The sequence below is a fragment of the Paramisgurnus dabryanus genome, chromosome 21 (genome assembly GCF_030506205.2).
Source record: "Paramisgurnus dabryanus chromosome 21, PD_genome_1.1, whole genome shotgun sequence".
NCBI lineage: Eukaryota > Metazoa > Chordata > Actinopteri > Cypriniformes > Cobitidae > Paramisgurnus > Paramisgurnus dabryanus.
Genome location: NC_133357.1, coordinates 17586819 through 17610197, shown reverse-complemented (window position 1 = coordinate 17610197; position 23379 = coordinate 17586819). Strand labels below are relative to the sequence as shown.

At 36.7% G+C, this 23379-nt stretch overlaps 2 protein-coding genes across 2 annotated transcripts; one reads left to right on the top strand and one right to left on the bottom strand.

Moving 5' to 3' along the window:
* Nucleotides 1–4507: 4507 nt before the first annotated feature.
* On the bottom strand, nucleotides 4508–8694 carry LOC135775641 (dynein axonemal heavy chain 12-like). The gene is made up of 9 exons (XM_065286026.2): nucleotides 8511–8694; nucleotides 8257–8320; nucleotides 7991–8149; nucleotides 7644–7839; nucleotides 5848–6036; nucleotides 5553–5706; nucleotides 5337–5428; nucleotides 5044–5222; nucleotides 4508–4956 (listed from the first exon to the last, which is right to left on the bottom strand). The coding sequence occupies exons 1-9, from the start codon at nucleotides 8623–8625 to the stop codon at nucleotides 4935–4937; spliced, it is 1170 nt and encodes a 389-aa protein (XP_065142098.1). The 5' UTR covers nucleotides 8626–8694; the 3' UTR covers nucleotides 4508–4934.
* Nucleotides 8695–13943: 5249 nt separating this feature from the next.
* On the top strand, nucleotides 13944–23217 carry atp6ap1lb (ATPase H+ transporting accessory protein 1 like b). The gene is made up of 7 exons (XM_065286019.1): nucleotides 13944–14125; nucleotides 16492–16532; nucleotides 18747–18832; nucleotides 19032–19273; nucleotides 20175–20225; nucleotides 20325–20568; nucleotides 21622–23217. Exons 1-7 carry the CDS (start codon nucleotides 14025–14027, stop codon nucleotides 21856–21858), a joined length of 1002 nt encoding a protein of 333 aa, XP_065142091.1. The 5' UTR covers nucleotides 13944–14024; the 3' UTR covers nucleotides 21859–23217.
* Nucleotides 23218–23379: the final 162 nt, after the last annotated feature.

Sequence of the window (23379 nt, the reverse complement as noted above, 5' to 3'; positions counted from 1 at the left end):
AGTAAGAGTCTCATGTGTAAAATAAGCCCACACACATTATGATTAATATTTCACAAACAGCTAAAAAGTTTAGTGTTATGCAGCATTGTGTTGATGTTTTTGTGTCATATTCTCGTGTACCTGTTGTCTTCAGTAACTTAGACGGCTTGTCTTTCTGATCCACATTCGCTTTTTACCAACATTGTTGATGTACCTTATATTATTCAAGTATTCTGAATGTACAGTATATTGTGAGGACAAAAGCTTATTATTAGTAACTGATCGCTGTCTGGGTGCTTTCCTATCGCCCATCACTGAATGAATGGTGACGCAATTTACACGCAATAGAGATACGTCACCGCCATTAACAAAGTTGCATTCAACAAAAATCATTCAACAAGTGTAACCAATATTTGAGATGTGTGTAACCCTATTTGACTAAAATGGTTATCAGAAATAATTTCTTTTTAAAGAGACAAAAATGTTTTAACTAAAACTTGACTAAAATATATTAAGTATTCTTTTGACTAAAATTAGACTAAAATAACAAGACTTTTAGTTGACTAAAACTAGACTAAAATGACGAGACTTTTAGTCGACTAAAAACTGACTAAGATACCTTGAGTTGTCTTTTGACTAAAACTAGACTAAAATGATGAGACTTTTAGGGGCGGTTTCCCGGACCAGGATTAGCTTAATCCAGGACTAGGCCTTAGTTTAATTAGGAAATATAACTAGTTTTAACAAACATGCCTTACTAAAAACATTACCTGTGTGCATTTTGAGGTAAAACAAAGGGCACTGATGTATTTTAAGATATGTCAGTGCAAGTTATTTTCAGTTTGGAGAGCTCTTAAAAGTGTTTAAGTCTAGGACTAGTCTAATCCCTGTCCGGGAAACCGCCCCTAAGTCGACTAAAACTTGACTAACACAAAAAGATATGCACAAGACTAAGACTAAATTAAAAATAGGTGACAAAATTAACACTAATGGCAGGACCCTGAACTGATAAACCCGATCTTGAAAGGCAAAGCGAAGAAAGGGGTGATGATCCCGACAGATGGGTATCTGGAAATATGCATCCTTTAAGTCTATGGAAGTGAACCATTCTCCCAGTTCTATGGACTCCAGAATTTGCACTGTAGTCAGCATTTTGAAAGGTAATACCTTTATAAATCTGTTCAGTTGTCGTAAGTCCAGAATGGGTCGAAGCCCACCATCTTTCTTGGGTACTAGGAAATATTTCGAATAGAACCCAGTTAGCTGTTTTTTGGTGTTTATCTGTACAATTGCTTTTTTCTGTAGCAAGACCATGATCTCGTTGGTCAGAATTTGTGCCTGGGCTGGGTCTCTGACTACAGTCATATGAACCCCTGAAAAAGTAGGAGGACGTCACCGGAATTGTATCCTGTATCCTTTCCTGATTGTATCTAGAACCCAAGGATCTGATGTTACTTTCTCCCAACTGTACAGGCTTAGTTGGGAGCATTCTCCGGCGACTCCGAGACCGCTATGCATGGCCTCTGGGTTTGAAACCCCCGGTAGGTCGCCTTTTAAGAGGTCCTCCCCTACCTGGAGTGTGGAACTGGTCCATTTGGGGAGTTTGGTAAAATGGTCTAGTGCCCCTGTCATGGGATTGGTAACCCCTAGTCCGTCTTCTGTCATGCCCCCAAGGCTCTGAATGATGAAAACGTGAGGACTGAAAGGAATGAGCAGCTCTATGACCATATCTAGTAGGTCCACCAAATGTTTGCTGAACCGATTCTCTTCTGCGTCTTGCCTGGTCAGCAGTATCCAGTAAGGACTGGGAATCGGTGTGAAATACACATCCTGGAACCACTGGCATACTAGTCAGTTCTCTTCTAATGGTTTCAGGCAAATCTGTCTGAGCTAACCAAATCTGTCTTCTGGCTAAAATTGCTGAAGATGGATATAGATGCTCCAATATCCCTGGTAAGCTGCGAATGTGTGATGAGTGCTGTGTCAATTAGATTCATGACATCACGCTCTTCTGTATTGACAACTTTCCTCAAAGCAGCCAACACTATTGCCAAAGCATTCCCTGATCGGGTGGGCCGGGTAGCTGCATTGTACGCTTGGCTCATTAATCGATCAGTCTTTTGACATTCCTTACCAGGACAACGGGGATTGTCTGTAACTTTGTCCGGTCCCAGAGTTGTTAAGGTTGCCATCTCTCCCTCCACTGGAGGCATGTTTCCCATACCACTCTCAGCGGGGTAATTTAATTTAGCAAACCGTCTACAGCCTGCGTTAAACTGGGGTGCAGCCATTGGATTATTCCAGGCTTTCCTTAGCATCTGGGAATAATCATCAGCCACAGGAATAGACACAGGAGGCTGTGTACAAGAAATGCCAGTCCATACACCTTGTGTGAGGGCTGGGGCTGCAGCAGCTTCTTCCTGAGTGTCAAGGCCCAGTATCCTTGCTCCCCTTAAGATGTGTGAAAGGATATCAGACTGAGGATTCCCTATTGAAACGTCTGACTTAGATTCCTCTTCATCATTTTCTTCATTAGCGTGGAGTGATACAGCATCCGTAGAATCCTCCCTCTCTTCCTGACATGATGTTAAATCATCTCTGAGAGAGGGTGCAACAGTTAGTACAGATGGTTGTGTGCTTACTGGAGAACTACACGTTTCAAGCTTACTAGCTAAGTCACGTAATGCTGCCAAAATATGTAATTGTGTGTCATCTTTGGGCTCTTGAGTTGCCGCAGCACTGGGAATCACTTTACTACCACCAGTTGAATGTCTTGCTCTCTGTATTCTCTCCTGAATAGAAAGCTCCTTTGCAGCTGCACATGGGCTTTCAATGTCATCTAATAAATGCTGCATACCCAAACAGGAGGGGCATTCCCGTTGCCCATCCCGTGGGTGCATAACCGATTGACAAAATCTACATTTTGACTGACTCATGATGAGAAGTTAGAGTTCACTTAATATGATAACAGTTTAAGATATGAAAGAAACAGCAATTAATAGCTGTAACAAATCACAGTATTTTCACTGATTTAAGTTAAACAAAATCTCAAAATAAACTGTATGGCATTTAGTTAACAAACACAAATAACATGCCATTAACAAATAGATTGTGACGAATCACCCTTCATTAAATCACCTTTTAAGTCTGCGAACAGAGCTCTTAGGTTGGCAGAAAAAACTCTTTATTTTATTTATTTATTTATAAACTGTAATTTTGAAAAATAAACTACTTGGTATTAGTTAAATAATATAACTAACCGTATACCATTTATAATGTGGATTGTGATGAATCACTGCTCGTAATCAATTCAAAATTGAGTTTGCGAACAAAACTGCTTGAAAATCATATGGTCTTAAGAAATTTATATATCCCCCATTCTTCGTGCGTACACGCAGTAAACTGTGATGGAAAAACTACTGTCTGCTGCGAACAGCTGACGTAAGACAGAGCACCTGAAAAACAAACTATAAAACTAAAGCAATACTCACCGACTAGCATTCCAACAACGCGCAGAGATAGATAAATGAGAAGAAAACCCTCGCAATCTTCAGTGACATAAAGCACCTGCACGAAAAAAAAAACGTGACGGATTGAAACGTTTAGTCTTCTCCTGTAAATAAGTTTTAAAAAATGCGCTCTACCGCTTCGGTCTCAGATGAGGCGAGAAAGGCAAGAGGAAGTGCTTTTGATTCATCCGGATGTTATATAGCCAACCTAGGATCAGTCACTTGACATTAGCTGTTTCCCAATTCAAGGGCTGCAACCTTATGAGCATTCGACCTTAAAAGGTGAGCACTCGGTCTTTCAAGGTGGAAGCCTCAGAAGTTCGCGAAGAGAACTGAAATGAGACGGTCTAACCTTCGGAGGACCCATAATTAGCGTCACCTGCTGCACGCGCCCACCTGCACGTTTCTGACTTATTAAAATAAATATGAGATCAGAAAAATCATTAATTTATTGTAGAAATATGACACGTTGATGTATATTAAACTATTCAACAGTATACCAAATTAATCAACCTTATAAATATACGCAACATAAAAAGAATATTATTAACACAAAACATAACTTATAATACTAAAACAGTGACAAGAAAAAATGTTTTCTGATAAATACACTTTTATTTAATAAAGGTTTTAATTGTTTATTTTAGAATATCCACCCATTATATGCAGCCGTTGCAGACGCGCAATGACTCTTGGGATATCCTCGGCTGTTAAGAATCCATTTGTTCTATCCTTAACAGCGCGGAGAAATTAGGACGCATTTTGAGGCTTCATTCTAAGCATCCTTTGAATTGGGACGGCCTTACTGGCCTTAAGTCGCGCTGCTGTGACGCAATCGGTCTTAAAATACGTCCTTAGAAGGTCGCAGCCTTTGAATTGGGACACAGCTATTGTTGATATTAGGTCTCGAGGATAGGCGGAAGAATGGCGTCATTCAGGATAAGACTGTGGTGACGGTCTGAGTGAGGTCGAAATAGATCACTATGAGTTTGACTCGTTTATAACGTGCATTTAAAAAAGCAACACTCGTCAAACACAATCATCCAAAATATTCTCTATTATCATGAAAATACCTGAAACAATCTGAAGAACCGCCATATAAATACGCCTCTAGATATTTCCTGGAATAGTGTTTGTAATGATACTTCTTCTGTGGCACAAATAGAGTTTCTGCACAAGACACCCTCTGGCTTTTGAATGTGGCAGCATTTCACCGCAATTCATTCAAATTCATTCATTGAGAAAACGCGCATTTGCCCCGATTAATTGTCACAACCCTAATAAACAGTTGTCATTTTAATTATTATTCACAGAAGGACACGTAGATATAAACATGCAATAATAAAAAAAGAGATACCCACTATTATCCTGTTGTTAAGCTCCTTTATTTCTTTGGTTTTTACATGGTCAATGTAAGCTATCATCGGTGTCATATCCTCTGTTGTCTCAGGGACTTTCTTTACAGATCCTAGAAAATACAAAATTATGCTTAAATATACCACATATCTAAAGAAAGTGGTTGACATATTGACAAAGCAACTCTAGCATATCTCACTGAAGACTGGATTGATGTAGCGAGTTGACAAGCTTCCCCACAAGAACTTCGGAAAGGGTGTCAGCTTTCTTTGTAAGGCCTTGCTTGAGCTCCTTACAGTCTAGTCGTACCATGTCAAAATGCATCAAAGAGGGAAGACCAGATATCTCCTGTGACAATGACCTAAAATGGTCCACTTGCTGAAATACAGTCATAGGATAAAACAGACATGTAGCATAAAATAGATTATACACAGACACACTGCTATATAATGAATAAATGGCATAGATGTAATTAAATATGAGCAGGTGTACCTTAGTGTACTCTTCAAAAGAATGCTCTTCTTTCATTAACATTTCCACTTGTGCCTGTGCGGTTCCATTGACTAACCAGTCATATGAATTAACTAAAGAACATCCATTGAAAGAAACAAGTTTATTGTTCAGGGTTTTTTTTACCACTAACCATATTAGCAAGAGTAATAGTAATGTTTGGTTTATTCCCAATATTCATAAAGCTGAGATACTCACCATAGCTCTGTAAGTGTTTGGAAGGTCCTTCCAAGTTTTTCCTCACAGCTTTTCTAAGTGTGTTCTGTGCCCACATCTGAACATGATCTGGAAGCTTGGCATCCACGACAGGATTGTTGACCTCTTCTAGCCATGACTGGGACGTCTGTACTTTCTGAATAACAGGTTAGAGATATGTTTCTAACAAACATAAGCATGTAGAATTGTATCTGATTCATAGATAAGTCAGAATCTTATTAGAGTAACCCATATTTCAGGTGATTTAGAGTAATCATTCACTTGTCCATCAAAATACCTGCATGGTATTGCTGATGAGGTTTAAAATTTCCAGCACAGCCTCCTCTAGATCATGAAAGCTGGGGTAAAAATCCATCTTTTCATCATCAAATATCAAGTCCATCTTAAATAGCGGGAGCTTGCTGATATTAAGAGGATCAAAGAGGCTGACAAATTCCACCACACTCCTCTCAATTAGTGTCTTCAGCTAGAAATAAAACAGAAAACCAAACCACATCAATTAGTTTTTTATTTATCCACAATCAATAAGAATACAGATAGCTTGTCAAAAGTCTATTTAAAGGGACAATATGTAGGATGTCACCACCAGAGGTTGCATTTTTACAACAATAACAAAGGCGACGCTTATGCTGGGTACACACCAAAAGATAATCAGGCTGATTTTCGACCGATTTCCCCCCTTCCGACAATCCCAGCTATGTCCCAATTATCTTGATGGTTCTACAGATTATCTTATCATATTTTCCCTTGGTGTGAGGTGTGTTAAGAGTGTCCGAACCTGATTGGAAGAACGTTGTAGCCGCCCTGATCGCAAATCAGATCAGAAATCCTGATCTGTGGAGGGAATCCCAAGGACAAATGTGCGCACACTCTTGAGATTATCACGTGAAACCAAACAATATCCAATCAGAAAGCAAGATTATGGAAGATGGAAGCAGTCATGGCGCAGCACAAAGTGAAGTTGATGCGAAGTGAACTTGTACAGACCATGTTCCCGCTGGCTCCACAACTTCACCTACACCCCTTTCTTTTTTCCTAAAATTTTCTGTGAAAATCATTCCAAACACCATTATTGAAATTTCTTCCTGCATATCGTCAGCCATGCTTATTCTGAAGTCTCGCGAGATTTTATGAGATTTCCTGTGTTCACAGTCGAGACTCTAGTTGAAAATCTGTTTGTGTGTGCTGTGCTGTCTTTGACACATTATGGCACACCACACACTATAGGAGCAAAACGGTTAAATCTAAGATTTTTTTATCCTCATATTTGTGGTCTATCACATTTTGAAAGATGTAAAAAATCTTTTGGTGTGTAACCAGCATAAATGACCTTATGAATGAGAGTGGAAATATAGGAGATGTTGTTTTCATCATCCAGAGACGTATGGGATTCACTAATCATGTTTATGGATGAGGAAATTATTATTATTTAAAATAGGATTTGCAAATCCTTGTGTACTTTTGTACATAACTGCATGAAATATATCACAATGTGCAAGTGGTTTTGGACATTTTATTACAAAAATCATACATATCGTGGCTTTAAAGAATTCAGGTCATCAGTTACTGGGAGGATGGTTCCTCAATTGTTTAAAATCGTCGCTAGGACAAACAGAATTATGAACGCATTGTGACGACTGAGTGAAAAGTGACATTAATGATCCCAGCGGGGTTTTTTTCTAAAGTTTAACAGTTTTCAACTCTGTGCGACTAGAACAAACGATCATAAAAAAAATGCAGTGCTTCCATATCATGTTTTTTAAAATCCTTTGGTGGACATGGGCCTTAAACAGGATTTCCAAACACATGGGCTACATTTATGGTGCTTTTTGATAATTTTGGAGCTTGACAGCCTCTGGTCCCCATTCACTTTTTATTGTATGGAAAAGAACCAAAACTGTGCAGAATGTCATTAGTCGTTGTTTTTTAAAGAAGTAGGCCGGTTTTTGATTAAAGGTTATGTTAATGGTGGTTACTCCAAGTTACTTTTTTGTAAAACTAAAAAGATATCACATTATGACATTATTAATTCCAGCAACTCTGAAACATTATCAAAGATAAGACTCGATTTACCTGGTTAGATATCAGTGTTGAGGCACAGTTGTGAAAGGAGTCAAGCCTTCTGGGTTTCACCCTCTGAAGGGTGTCTTTGCTGGTGAGAAGGTGAATGACTTTGGGGAACCAGGATTTCATAAGCGTCTTCTCGACTCTCTCACACTCCACAGCCACTTTGTTGCTCAGGCTCTCACAGTCTACAGGCCCTGCAGACCTTTATGAAAGGTGTCAAGATGAGATTTAAACATATGGACATTTAACACCGGTGATTATTTATTACTCCACCACTATCAGTTGTTATTCTACAGCATGAAATATCAAGAATTGTCTTTAAATATTATATAATTGTTAGAAACACACAGTACCTGCAGTTTGAGAGATCAATGAGGAGCAGATTGGAGAATGTGCTGTAACAAATATCGAGGACGCTTTTCATGACTGGATGTAATATGTGTAGATTCTTCTTTATCTCCTTTCGACTCTGAACATAACTGTCATGCCATGGACAGGAGAAATCTAGAATCCTGACAAAGCAAAACCAAGATCTTAAGTATTGCTCTGTTTGGTCATCACAAATTATTATAATTCGACAAATGTAATAAACATTGTCTGTAGGAACCCACACACTTACTCTGCAGTTGCATTATTTTCTTCAGCAAGATCTGGTGACCGTGGATCTTTTAGTGTAGTATTTACTATGAAAAACATTAATAACAACAAAATTGAAATAATAAAAATTTTAAATTTTAAATTTTAAAACTAAAGTTAAATACATTTTCATCACAATTTTTAAATAACGCGCCTGAAAAATGTCCCTTGTATTTAAAAGATTTAAAAAGTATATATTTTTTTAAAATAAGCAAACCCGGAGTGGTTTTGACTCACCTCTGTGCTTGATCATGACTCTGAGATAGCTCTCACTGACCTCCCTGCATATCTCTTCCAGTAGCTCTAGTCTGCCGGGTCCCTGGCGGAGCTGAGGGGATACTCGGGCCAACATGGCATCCAGCCACTTTTGTTGAAAGGGTGCGACAGGACTTCGCTCAACGCATTCTTTCAGACGTAAGTAGGTCATCTACAGGCAGAAAGTGGGAGGTGTAAAGATATAAAAAATATTAGTATGAGAGATGAAATATATATTTAACCATAATAAAAAAATTATAATTAAAGCTAAGGTAAAAAAAAAACAGAAAAAACATACATATTGTTTCCTCTCTTCGCTGATCATCTACAAAAAAATATAAACTTCATTAACAAATACAGTTCGACATCCCAGGTGTACATGACTGCCTTTCATCAGTTGAACACAAAGTTATGTTTTATACAAATATGCGTTACTTTATGCACAAATATAGTTCCTAAAATGATCTGAAAAGGACATGAACCCATCAGTGGTTTAAACATGTCATTAAAGCAGACATATCATGCTTTTAAATCTGTCCTTTTTACATATAAATCATCTATTTGTGGTCTATATAAAGCGAAACTGCAATGCTTGGGTCTGAATTCCTCATTATTATAGCCCCACAGGCCCCCTTTCTACCCCTTTTCTGATGTGCATCTTAGAGCAACTCGTTTTGGTACTGTCTTTTTAAATGCACGTCATACCCTGCCCCCTCTCCAGGTTGCAGAGGTGACACTCGGTTAAACTCCACCCCGTTCGGCCATTTTTGTAGTTTAACAGTAGAGATACGATTATCTAGCTGCACAGAAACTTTTTATTTACTCGTTATTCACAAAATGTCAACAACGGAAGACTTGTCTATCCAGCCTTATATGTTCGCGCCAGAGTCGGAAATGGAGCGAGATGAAAATGAAGACGACGAACCTGCAGAACAACGTCTTCATACGGAGGTATCGCAATGGTGTGTTAATGCCGGCTGTATTATTTCAGAATATTAACAATTATAAAGTTGACTATTACTCTTAGTTAATTGTAAGTTGTTGTAATATGCTATAACTTAATCCCGGGTTGATGACCACATGCGACATCCACAGGCTGCAGCTTTCGGATTGAGAAACAGCACTGCTAAACCATGACAACCGTGTACTTTACTGTTTTTAAAGTTATTTACAGCTTACCGAAGTGCTCTGCTCGTCGTCTCCAAAGATAGAAGTAATTGCCCCCTCAATCAGACTAAGTCTATCGGCAAATCCTACTTTATACTGGTGGAGGTTGGTGAAATAGTTATCCTTGAAGTGCTTCGCGCACTAAAAAATTACATTTCCGTGAAAAATAAAACTCAACCAGGCACAGGTTCAACAACCGAACATTTTGATTTACTCTCTCGTAACTTCTGCATCCTTGAGCTTGGCCTACAATATCGCAGCGAGAAATTGAAAATGACGGATTGCTCGTAGTGTTGGGCTGGAAGTCGATGTCCTTATTTAGCAGTTCCGCTGCAAATACTGTGACGTAATTGTTCAAAAAACGTAATAGATAATAGAAAAATCAGAACCGGTTGGAAAATATGACCAAAACAGAATATAAAGATATCAACAAAGCACCTGAAGAGACTAATTTCAACTTTTATGTACTTCTAAACACTACAAATATACAAAAAAATGCATTTAAGAGCTAAGAAAGTGGATTTAGCATGATATGTCTCCTTTAATGAAAACACATTTACAGATGATACTTTAATCCCCTAATACTATAACCAAATCTATGGCCTTGACTTGAAATAGTCACAAGACACACGAGAACTAATAGGATTTAAAAATGTTTTTTTATATAATAATTTTGCCAAATAAGTGCAAAATATTAAAGGTTTTCTCTCACACACATATCATTTCACTTTAAACATTATTTCTTAACCCAATGGACTTGTTTAGATTATTTTTGATGGATTTTTATTTATATGCTTTTTAAGAATAAAATAAAACTTATTGTGTTTAAATGAAGAAAGAAATCTGTGTCCTTGATTATGAGACATTTTTCATCATTGTGTGAATTATAGCTTACAAATTAAATGCTGAGGTACTGTACAACCATGTAAAATGGTCAAGTAAAGGTTTCATACTGTTGAGGGAAGCTCTGGTTCAGGGGATGACACTGGTCCAGCATCCTTTGCCTTTATGTAAGCTTGCATTGCCCTGTCAATTCTAATTACAGATATCACCATTACAGTGTGTCCTCTTTATAATACACAGCATGTTAATATGATATTTGAAGCAGAAATCACAGTGTTCAGCAGTATGATGTGCTATTAGGTATTATTTATGCATCTGTCCACATAGGAAACAAAATAAATATTTGTAGTTGAAAACGCGGCATTTAAAGTGATAAATAATGTATACGTTACATGAAATAATAGAGAGTCGACAGAAATAATATCAACAATTAAACTGAACAATAAAGTTCTCACATCATTCTTTGGATCTCTTGCTGTTGCACTTTGCTCCTCCTGTGTTGCAGGAGTTTTCTCCTCACGGTCTGTCTGTGCTCGGGAAGGCTGAACCCTGACCTCCCACCGTCGACCTCTATGCTTGGGATAGGAGGTAAAGCTTTGTACCTCTTCAGAGCATCCGCCCCATGAGGTTTAAAAGCCTCGGATGAGGTAGGCATTTTGAATGACGACTTGAAGAAATTATTCAGTTAGATATATTACACTGTGCTTCAAAATCGAGCCTATGTAGGCTCAATGTTTATGTTGGCACGCACATGGGTAACAAACTCCGAGCCCATTATGTTTGTCCAAAATCGGTTTTGACGAGTTGTTACAAACGAGGTTACATTGTTACCTGTTCTCGTAACTGTTAATTTGCTCTATACGACATCTGTTAGCGCGAGAGAAATTTGCAGTTTTGCATTTTTCGTAAACACTTTGGTTTCCATAGAAGCGCGGGGTATGAAAGTTACTTGTTTGACTTTATTTGGCGCCGCAAGAACCGACAGGCGGATGACATCACAGTACCGCGAGAGCGATTTGACAAGACTCCTCCTTATGAAAAGCTCTCGCGGTATTTTGATGTCATCCGCTTGTCGGTTCTTGCGGCGCCACATGAAGTCGAACAGGCCTACTGCAAATCACTAAGAAAATACAAAATGTATTACTCATATAAAATAGACACACTTCATTTATTGTATTTGTTTCTTTAAGTACTTGATTTCATGTAAAAAAAAAAAAAAACATATTACTTGCATTTTATGTTCATTGTTCATTAGTTAAAAAAATGCGCAGAGTGCTGTATGCATTAGCAAAGTGTTGTATGTCCTATAATATATAACAGAATGCTAAAATTTACTAAAAAGTGTAAAAATTATATTAGATGATGAGCTATAAGATGAGTAAATAAATGCAGGTGTGTACAGTATGAATGCTGTACACCACTAGGGGGAAGCAATTCACCAACAACGCTGTTTTGGGGCGTTCACGAGCCAATACAAAACCTAATGGTTTCTATTACAAACAATATTATAAACCATATTATCTGTTTACCATTACCATTTTTTCTTCTTTTTGTTTATTTATTTATCTCACCTAAGGGCAATTAATTTTACAGCAAGACCAGCACATAATAAGACAATTTACAATGCATTACATTTCATGTAGTGTGTTTTAGGTCTTATTCCAGTAAGATTTAATGGAGTTTTATTAGTTCCTAGATAACATGCCATCAATAGGATTCATCACATTACCTGTAGAGAGTAAAGACCCATACGGTAAAAAAAAAAAATAATTTTAAATATATTTCAAAATAAAAAATGGCCAAAAAATATATGTACTGAAATATATTTTGAAATATGTTTACAAAAAATGTTTTCACCAATATATATTTTTTGCCCATGTTTGTATTTTGAAATATATTGTAAAAAGAAATTTATTTTAAAGCATTTAAATTTACGTCGCATTGGAAGAAAAACTTCGCATGTTACAAAGCTCTAAATATTGAAAAGATTAAAATTAAATATATTTTTAACTGCAAAAATATACTTATAATTTTATATTTTATACATTCTTATACATTTTATTCTGATATTTTATAAATGTTATACTTTATATTTTGGCCAGGAAACATATATTTTTTGCCATATGGGTTGTAAAATAAGAAATGCATTTGTTGCCCCAAAATAAATGTTGAAATATATGTTAATATATGAAGATTTAACTACATATATTTTCAAATTCAAAAAATATATTCAATTAAGCTTTACTTTCTACAAAATGTATTTTGCATATATTTAAAACATATTTTTGGCCAAAGAAATTGATTTTTTTTGCAATATGGGGACCTACAGAGGCCATTATAGTTGTCATAAATCCATTTCCCACTGTAACCATTAAATGCATTACAATTTCTTTAAGGGTATCTATTGTTTTTTTAAATGGGTTGGATGAAGATCAGTTAAATAGTTTCCAATGTACCTGTAAAAATATAAACTTTTATTTTCAATTAAAAAACTGTAATCTTGTGAACTGTAAGTCATCCATTATAAGTGATAGTAAACAATGATGTCACCCTATGCCCTCAACATTTTGTCCTCACTGCATTTCACAGACCAAAGTGAATGTTAAAACAGGTCTGTCTTATCTAATAAAGATTAGACTGACAGTTGTCACTCTGCTCTTCTATTACACCATAAGCACATTTTAAACAAGGGCAAAATGACCCACTTGACTTACATTTAGCATTGCCATTCATTTTTTAAATCTAAATAAGACTTTGTCTATAGACATGGTATGTTGGCTTCAGTTTAGTCTGTGTTTAATTCCTGCTTTTGTAATGTGTGCCAACCTGCTGAATGCCTCAACCAGACAACTGAACTAAATTATTCAAAACATCCAAATCTAAATCATCAAAGAATGCAACCATAAAATGTCAGTTGTGACAGTGCAAGATCACAGTCTACATTGTCAACATTTTTGTTTACCCACTGCTTTAGATTAATATTGTGTGTTATGCAATGCACAACTGTACTGTATAAGGTCGGTGAAGCATTTGGGGTGTTTGTATTTGATCTCATTTATCAACGTCACTATATGTAAATCTAGCTCATGTCACATCTTATTCTGCTTTGAAAACCCAACTTCAACTAAATTACAACCTTGCCAGATTTCAAGTGCTTATAAAACTGGTTCGTTGGACAGGAGTTAAAAACACATAAATCCTTTTGCTCCAGGCTGGCAAGCAGCTACTGTATGTTTGTATGTGAGAGGGAGTATGCAGAGGAGAAATAGAGATAGGGGAGGGGTAGAGGAGTGAGTGAGTGAGCAAGAGAGAGAGAGGGTGTGGAGAAAGGCTGCAAGAATGAAGCATGTGAGGCGAGTGACGCACGATTGTCTTCCCTCTGCGTCCTGATTGGCTGCCCGTCACAGAGCTCAGGTTTTAGGGATGTGCTTTCAGAGCAGATTATGAAGCAGACCTCATCCCTGGCAGTCTCGTCAGATTGGCTCAATGGCTAAACACAAGCTTTTCCTGCTTTTTTCGTTGTTACTGTGTGTGTTTGTCTCTCTGTGTTTGCCCTTCGACCAAGTGCCTGCGATCCTGGACAGGAGGTAAGAGCTGCGCTTTCTGCTCTGGCATGAGGAGGGGGAATGGGCCAGTGATGCTGTGCAGCTGATGCACTGATGTCTCAGTCTAGTACAGTGGGCAGAGACACCTAGCAATTGTGTTTTAATAAGATAATGTTTAAGGTTGAATTTGGGGAACTCATGAATTAATTTTCTACATGTGAGCTATAGATTTTGTATATCTTATTGTTTTGGTGCAGTTTTTCTTTTAAGTCTGAGACATTTAGACATGGCTGTGACAATGGGACAGCATGCAGAGCCCTTTCAGTGTTTTGTCTGTAGGAGTCAGTTTACTGATGCTGCTCCATTGTAAGAATGAGATAAAATGAGATTCCTATGTGGGCATCTTTAAATAAACTGAATACAAAAAGTATTGTTCACTTTTTCAGTGCCTATTTCTTTGCCAGAGCTGAAATAGGATAAACGTTTCGATGCATGTATTTATTTATGTATATGTGTGTCATTAGATCGGCTTAGTGTTGACATCTGATATCACTGTATGGAAAACTAATTATGAGTAACTATGAGATTATGAGTTTCTTGTGCTTACCACACAAAATACAGTTCATTTTTAAAGTTTAAAATTCACAATTACAAATATATCTTACTCTATTTTATTATTCTAGCGTATATTTTTGTATAGTAAATGTAAAAGTGGAATTTTTTCCATTCACAGTGTTTGTTTTAAGAACATCAGCAAACTTGCACATTTTAATGGATTTATTTATTTATTATATATTTTTATTACCTTATGATATATTTTGATGTTTGGATGCAAAATGATTTGAAAATATTTATAATTCAAATTGAGCGTTTGCTATTTTTATATTATCAAAAAGTTATAATAACATTGCAAGAAGCAAGTTCAGTCACCTGTGTTTTATTAGTTATCCATAAGAACGTTCAGTTCTGTAAACTGCAGTGATGGTAAACAGCCCATGCAACTAACCCTCCCTAAACAGATCTAAATCTTACAATTCGTTCTGTTAGGTATAAATGCAGCATTGCAGTCTGTTGAAACATTATGGCCCTGGCTAGTCCAGAAATGTATCTTAGGAGTAAAAAGGTTCGGTGGTTTACAACCCTTCTCAAGTTTCTCAGGGTCAGTACAAAAACAGACGCTTCAGAAAGGAAGCAAGTGGAAGTAAACCGAAGGCTGTAATCTTATTAAAGACGATTGCACAAATCTATTTATAAGAATTGTTGTGTTTTTAGAGTACTGTGTTGGTGTATCACAAATCTCTTATATCAAAACATTTAAATCTATAATCTATACTGTAAAAGAGATGACAGCAGTAATGCGTGAGCTCTGCTTTTCATTACACGAATGCTCATTTCATCACTTAGCCTACTGTGTCTGTCCAAAACCAATGACAGTAGCGCAGTCCCCAGCTGCTGACCTCGGTAAACTGGCATTAGAACAAAGGCGAGACTCATGCATTCACACACATGCGCTCCTCAGCAGGGCTATGAAGACCAGATTTGCTTGGCTTTTATTTATTTTCCTACAGAGCTACCAAAAAGTGACGTGAGAAATGAGATGTGTATGGAAGTAGCTATGAAAGGCTTTATATGTCATTTTTGCATCTTTTCATGCCTACATTTGCCACCTCAATTGGATTACAGTGTTTATGAGTCAAAACTGTATGTCCTCCAGATGGTGATGCAATGTTTATATCGCTAAAGAACTAAATGAACTTAAATGCTCCATGTGGTAATCTGTTTATTTTCCCTACGAGTCTGCATGTTGTGCTGAATTCTTTAATCTTTTCATCATAAAGCTTCAAGCATAGACAAATTGCACACATACTGTATTTGCAGGGATGTGATATAGCTGAGAACAATTCAAGGGGTGCAAAGGGGACCCAGATAAATTCAAGAAGTATTAACATAAGGGGTGAAGACCATTACAGTCAGGCGATTTGAATGTTTACTTACTGTCTTGCCAGATAGGGCAACAGATTTCTAAAAACGTTTATGGGATCGTCTGCCAAGCCTATTACCTCTGCGATTAGACATATAAACGGTTCATCTTAGGATAATCCTAAAGTTTTCAAAGCGGTCACCGAGGGGCAAGAGACACGCAACTCAAACTGCCATTAAGCTGTTTTTACGGTCCTAACTTTGTTGATGGACTTGAGGTGCTAAGCACGTTGCAAGAATCATGACATTTGACTAAATGTCTTGTCTACCGAGACACTAATCTGGACTGAAGATGTCAGACGTGTGGTCATGCATCACTGCTGCATCAGCCTGAGTGGATCTATGGGAAATCTGTCTAAGACGTTAATAAGTAGGCCACAGTGTGACACAAAGAGTTCAACCCCTTATTTTGTTTTTCTCTTACACAGCTCGGAGGTCCCACCATATCAAGCTGTGAGAATTAGAACAGGTCAGTGTCTATTTTTGTCCAATAGGTAGATTGTTTTCAGTTTCGCTTGCATTACTTTTTCTGAGTTATATAGTCCCAGACTAAAATGGATGTTTGAGCCTTAATTTAAAAACATCATGCACTGACATATCTTCTTAACATATTTAAGTGCCATTGTTTTGTCTCAAGATGCGCACCAGTATTGTTTTTTGTAATGTATGTTTGTAAAAACTACTTTGATTTCTTAATATATCTAAGGCATAGTCCTAGATTAAGCTAAACAATATAAACTGTCCTCAAAAGTATCATCTTATCCTATAATGCGCAGGTAAGAGAAATGAAAAACAAATCATGAGCAGAAGAACTAAAACCAACCTTTCATGTTTAATTATTTTCATTGTTTAAGCCACAGCAATGCAGCAAGTACAAGCCTACAAAGGATTCAGTTTAGTCAGTGGATAAGGTTTTATGCATTTTTACATACACTGCAAAAAATTACTTTCTTACTCAGTATTGTTGAGTTGTTTTCAGTACAAATATCAAAAAAAGTATTTTCTTGATGAGCAAAATGACCTCAGAAAATAAGTTTTAGACAAAAAAATATATAGCATAAGTGAATTTGTGCTTAAAACAAGCAAAAAGAAATCTGCCATGGAATAAAAAAAAATTTCTTACCCCATTGGCAGATTTTTTTTGCTTGATACAAATTCATTTATGTTTTTTGTCTAAAAAATAGGCCTATTTTCTTAGGTCATTTTGCTCCATCAAGAAAATACATCTTGATTTAAGAATTTTTTTGATATTTGTTTGGAAAACAAGACAAGTAAGAAAGTCAATTTTTGCAGTGTAACAGTTTACCAGAAACTGATGCAATGGAATTTCATTTAATCTCAGATATGAACACTACTGTCCCAATTCTTATGGAGGACACTGTATAAGACAAAATTGCTCTATTTGCTGTGGAGACAAGAATGTGTAAGATGAATATGAGGCAAAAGTACAGAATGTTACATTTTATTAGCATTTGATTTTGTTTCAACACATACATGCTTTACCAACAAAAAAACAACATTTTATCCTTAAGCTTTCATTTGGTGTGTTGTCACCAAATGCAAGACTTAAACTGCAGAAGCAATTGATGAAACTGATTCTACACATTCTCTGCTTCTCATGTGTGAACAATGAATGCATCAGGGCACAGTTTATCACTTAACACTTGTGAGACAATAGTATCAATATGCTCTCATTAGATTATATTAGAAGTATTAAATTTCAAACATGTTGCTCCATTGAGTTGGTAAATTAAAAAAGAGGAATATAAAATGTGACATTCTGTACTTTTATCTCATATTGACCTTTTAAACCGATATTTCACCAAAAGTGAAAATTCTGTCATTGTTTACTCACTCTCATGTTGTTACAAACCTGTATACATTTCTTTGTTTTGATAAACACCAAGGAAGATAATTTTAGGAATGTTTGTAACCAAACCGTATACTTTCATGTCTATATCACTCTAAAAATGCTGGGTTATTTTCAACCCAGCGTTGGGTTAAAAAAGGACAAACTCAAGTGTTGGCTTAAATTTACCCAGAAAATGTTTATATTTGACCCAATAGGTTAAATTACAGTGGTCGCCGGTGACTTCTTTTTTCGAGGGCGCACAATGCGAAGTTCATCACAGCATGTATGTAGCACGTCATGTGTGTGGTTCGTAATTTCAAAATATGTTTGCCGCATCGAGTGAACCTAAAAAGACGCTCGCGTTTGATACTCGCATAATCTCATGTGTAATCAGAGTTTACTGTTAAGGGAGTGTCTTGTGTGTATTTTGTGAACGTGAGCGTCTCTTTATCATAAACGGTTTTGACATGTGTGCAGCAGGCACTTATTTTTACAAAACACATGGGTCACATGATGCAACAAACACATATTTTGAAAACACAAGCAACACATGACACTCCAAACACATATTTTGAATTTGCACCCCTCGGAAGAGCACTCACGAGCCGCGACTGTTAAAATACCATAACGTGATGGTGTCGTCCCTTGTTGACCCAATGATGGTCTGAAAATAACCCAGATTTTATTATCTTTTCTATTCTACCTTTTCTACAACACAAAAATAAATAAAAAACTATGTTTCTTGCATGTTCCTAAAAATAAAACAGTGAGTCACTGAAAACACATCATGCCATCTCCCCTATTGTCCTACTTTAACATTTTGTGATGCAGAAAGAGAACAAGTTGAGAGTCCAAGTGCCTCACACGAGGAGAGCTATTCGCCTGCAGCTGAAAATCCACTCCGAAGAATACTGCAGGTATTGCATTTTCTCTGATAGTCAATGTGACCTTGGCTTCTATAAGCAACATCTCTTAATTCACCCAGCATCCTACAAGACTCACAACACAGGTTTAGATTTAGAAATGGTGTAAAAGGAGAAAACATTTTTTTGTGAGTATGGAAATATTTGCACATAAATAATGCACATGTATATTATGTCCTGTTATTATTTTTAGCCTTACGGGTGGCATCTGCATGCCCAGCCCAGAACCAAGCGGAAGTTACTTCAATCTACCAGCTCGGGACCTTACTCCCCATTGACAGTGGCTTACAATGGAAAGATATGCATCCTTTTCAAAGCAAAGAGACTGGCTATTCGATACAGGAACAACACTTTCTTGGACCTCACAGAGAGAGTGTTTGGACCCAATGCACTAGTTGACACCAAAGGCTCCGTCTGTACCAAGGAGAAGGCCACGTATGTTTACTTAAAAACTTACATTTCAATTGTACAAGTATATTCAGTCTGTCAAAATCCAGCTAAAGTAATTTTTATGATTTACTGTTTTTAACATAAAATCATCCTGCATAATGTAAAGAACATTCTGTGAAAATATAATCTTGATATATTTAATATTGAAGTAGAAAAGACCACATCAAATATTAAAATGAGAGAGAAATCAATGACAGAAATTAAATTTTGATGTTTTTTAATTTTATTATTAGATTATGAGACATTAGCCTGAATTACACAGACAGCGTTGCATATTTTAAATGTTATTTTTTATATTTATATTAGGGCTGCATGGGGATAGTAATCTCATACAAAATAAAAGTTTTTTTTGCATAATATATGAGTTTGTGCTGTGTGTAAATATTATGTATATTTAAACACACACACATATACATATATATACTGATAGAATATATAAAATATAAATAAATATATATACACATGTAAATGTATATATATATATATATATATATATATATATATATATATATATATATATATATATATATATATATATATATATATATATATATAATAATTTCACACAGCACAAACTCATATGTAATGCAAAAAATTTCTTTTATTTTGAAAAATTACTTTAATCTAGATTAATCTATGCCCAGCACTCATTTATATACATTTTATTAATAATCAGAGTGGCAAAAACACATTTTTAAATACAAAAACATTTTAATTATTACTTATACAAAATTAGCTAGACACTGGTTGTCAAATTTTGTGAAACATGTCTACCACTAATGTGATTAACTGCTGTACAGCTGTGGTTATTTATATGAAACCTAAACCTTATATTAGTAAATATTAGTAGATATTGTAATTGTGAATACTGATGACATTCTTTTAGGTTATCTTTGCGCTTGGGCGATGTGGAGGACATCAGGGGACTTGTAATCAGGTGATTTCACTCTTCTTTACAAAAGCTTGTGCACAATATCACAGGCTGATAATAACTGGTCAGTAATTTTGTTTCTTTTGTCTGTGTTCTGCGCTAAAGGCTTCAGATGTCCAACACATTTTATGAATCAGTAAACCAAAACTGGTTCACTCTGGACAGCGTTCATATCCACTACAACTGGACTCATGAGGCCACGTTCAATGCAACAGAGGTCTATGCCCCCGCCACCTATTCTTACCACTGCCAGCATGTCAGCAGCTTACAGAAATATGACACCCTACTGGTGCCCAGCTCGCACACTGACAGTTCGGCAAACTGGCACATCACTTTTACTGATTTTCAGGTAGCTGCCACAAAACATGCTTTACTGTTCCTGTATCACATTTGCGTTAACAGTTGTAGGTTCGATACCCAGGAATCACACGTACTGATGAAAATGTATTAAATGTAATGCAATGTAAGTCGCTTTGGATAAAGGGTCAGTCAGCATAAATGTAAATGTACTGTCAAGAGTTTTTTAAAGTTGGTATTTCTGGAAAAACTGTACTGTAGGTTTACATACATATTACTTTTAAAAGAGAAAAAATATCTCAGTTTTGTTGAACCAGGTGGGTCCTGATCCTACGTGCCCAAGCTGGTGTAGCTCACACAAAAACTCCAAAACCACTCTAAAACGGGTTGGGAGTCTATAGTTTAGGATGTTGTTTTGCAGAGTGGACCGAAATACCATCAGCTTGAAACCAGTTCCCAAACATACTACCTATCACCTTAAACTTTAAAGGGACATCCACTTTTTTTGAAAATAGGCTCATTTTCCAGCTCCTATTTGAGTTATACTGTTTTGGAATCCATTCAGCTGATCTCTGGGTCTGGCGGTACCACATTTAGCATAGATTAGCATAATCGAATCTGATTAGACCATTAGCATCGTGCAAAAAAAAAGACTAAAGATTTTTGATATTTTTCCTATTTAAAACTTGACTCTTCTTGAGGCAATGATAGCACGCCGCGCGAAAATAGTCCCCTTGGTAACTTTCAATAGCAGGGCACAATTTTCGGGCTTTGCGTACACGATGTTACTACAGAGGTCCAGTTTTAAATAGAAAAATATGGAAACTCTTTGGTTATTTTTAAGCGCAATGCTAATGGTCTAATCAGATTCAATGAATTATGCTAAGCTATGCTAAAAGTGATACCACCAGACCCGGAGATCAGCTGAATGGATTCCAAAACGGTAAAAATCAAATGTTTAACTCTTGGGGAATTGGAAATGAGCCTATTTTCCCTGTGTCCCTTTAAGCTGCATTGTCCAGCATTGACCTGCTCAACAATACAGTACACTGTCATTAAGAATTCAATCTTTGATTATCACATTTACGGTATGCTTTCTTTTCAGATCCAAGCCTTTAATGTCCAGTCCAACAAATTTGCTTCAGCTAGCGACTGTGCGACTTTCTTCACTCCAGCTATCTTAATGGGCCTGATCACCTCTCTGATTCTGCTGCTGGTGTTGGCCTACGCCCTGCACATGGTTGTCCATCTCAAGCACATCGACCGCTATGAAGAGCACAAGACCACCGTCTACTTCCCCCGCACTCCTGAAGCTGAGCTCCCGGACAAGAACAGCGTGTAGCCGGTGTCACGCTGTTAAACCAGCTGTGGGTCCGTCTTGCAAAAAACTGGTGTGGACTAGCGACAGAAGGATTGCTATTTCTGACTCTGGTCTGCCGCATTGTCTTCTTGGTCTTTCTTCTGCCTGGTACTCTCAATGAACATCTTAATGTACTGTAACTTCTTACAGTGGATAGAATGAGGTCACCTGATGATCAGGTTTTTAAACCCAGGCGGAGCCAAAATCTTGGCATTTCACGGCTCTCCAGGACCAGGACTGGGAAAACTATGGAATGAAACGTTGTGAGATTGCCTTTTAATTGACCACCATTCTGGAGGACTTTTCAAAGCACTTCACTGGTTGGATACTGAAGAACTGTGGTTAGAAATATATGAATTGACTCAAAAATGACAGAAATGACTCTGGTCTGAAAATGAAAGTCTTTTTTTACAGTACTTCAAAAATCACCATATCATTCATCTGTAATGGAGCAGTTGGAGTCTATGAGGATTTGCCAATTACTAGAACTGTTTTATGACTGCCAAAGTGGTGCAAAACTATTTGTGAGCCTTGTCGCATAACTGACAGTAATAATGTGAATACGAAAAGTACAAAGCAAACCGTAAAGTGTACAGTGCTGAATATTCCGCTGTATTAAATTGAAGTGTTCCAGGACTATTTGACGTAGATTCAGGAACTCTATAATTATACTCATTGGCTTAAAATTATCGTCTAGATATTCATATAGATCTGCTGTTTTAGTAATTACCAAACTTCCAGTATAATGCACCTTTGAAAGCTCTAAATATTAAAAAGCGCATAAAACATTTAGCAAGTAAAGAAACTTTTTTAAGCTTCAGGAGTATGTGATATATTGCACAGAAAGTTTTTATATGAACTCATAATTGCTAGATCTATATACAGTCCCTTTTCAGGTGGAACATATTAGGATGGATAAATAAATTTAGCACCACTTGAGAATTTATAGTACAGACAGTATAGTGATGCTGAAAGAATTCTGTACAATTATTCGTATAAATGTTAAATACCCTCAATATCATAATCGGTATACTGTACCTCTGTATTTACAATAATAACATCAGTTACTCATTACCACAATAACCTGCAGCATGTCTAGAGAAAAAAAACTCTACCATGGCACGCTTGATACTGGAGGTAAATGTGTGTTTTCATTTGGATTGAATGATGATGGTGTTCACACTGAATTGCACAAGGAGGTTTCCTGAGTTAGTTGTCTGAACAATAAACAGAGTCAGATCAAAACAGTGTGTCCATACCTTTATATCTTTAAAAAGCAATAGTAGGCTATTGATTGCATGCATTTGTTGTGGTGTTGTATGAAAAGATTGTCCATACTCATAAAACACAAGCTGGTCTCCAGACTGGTCAGGCTCCTCTATTTGCTTTTAGAGAAGTTTGGGGCACCTGTTAGTTGGGCAGGCAAAGAAACCAGCCGGTTGACCAGCAAAGTCTAGCTTGAAAACCCAAACCAGCTAAGACCAGCAAACCAGATTTAGCTAT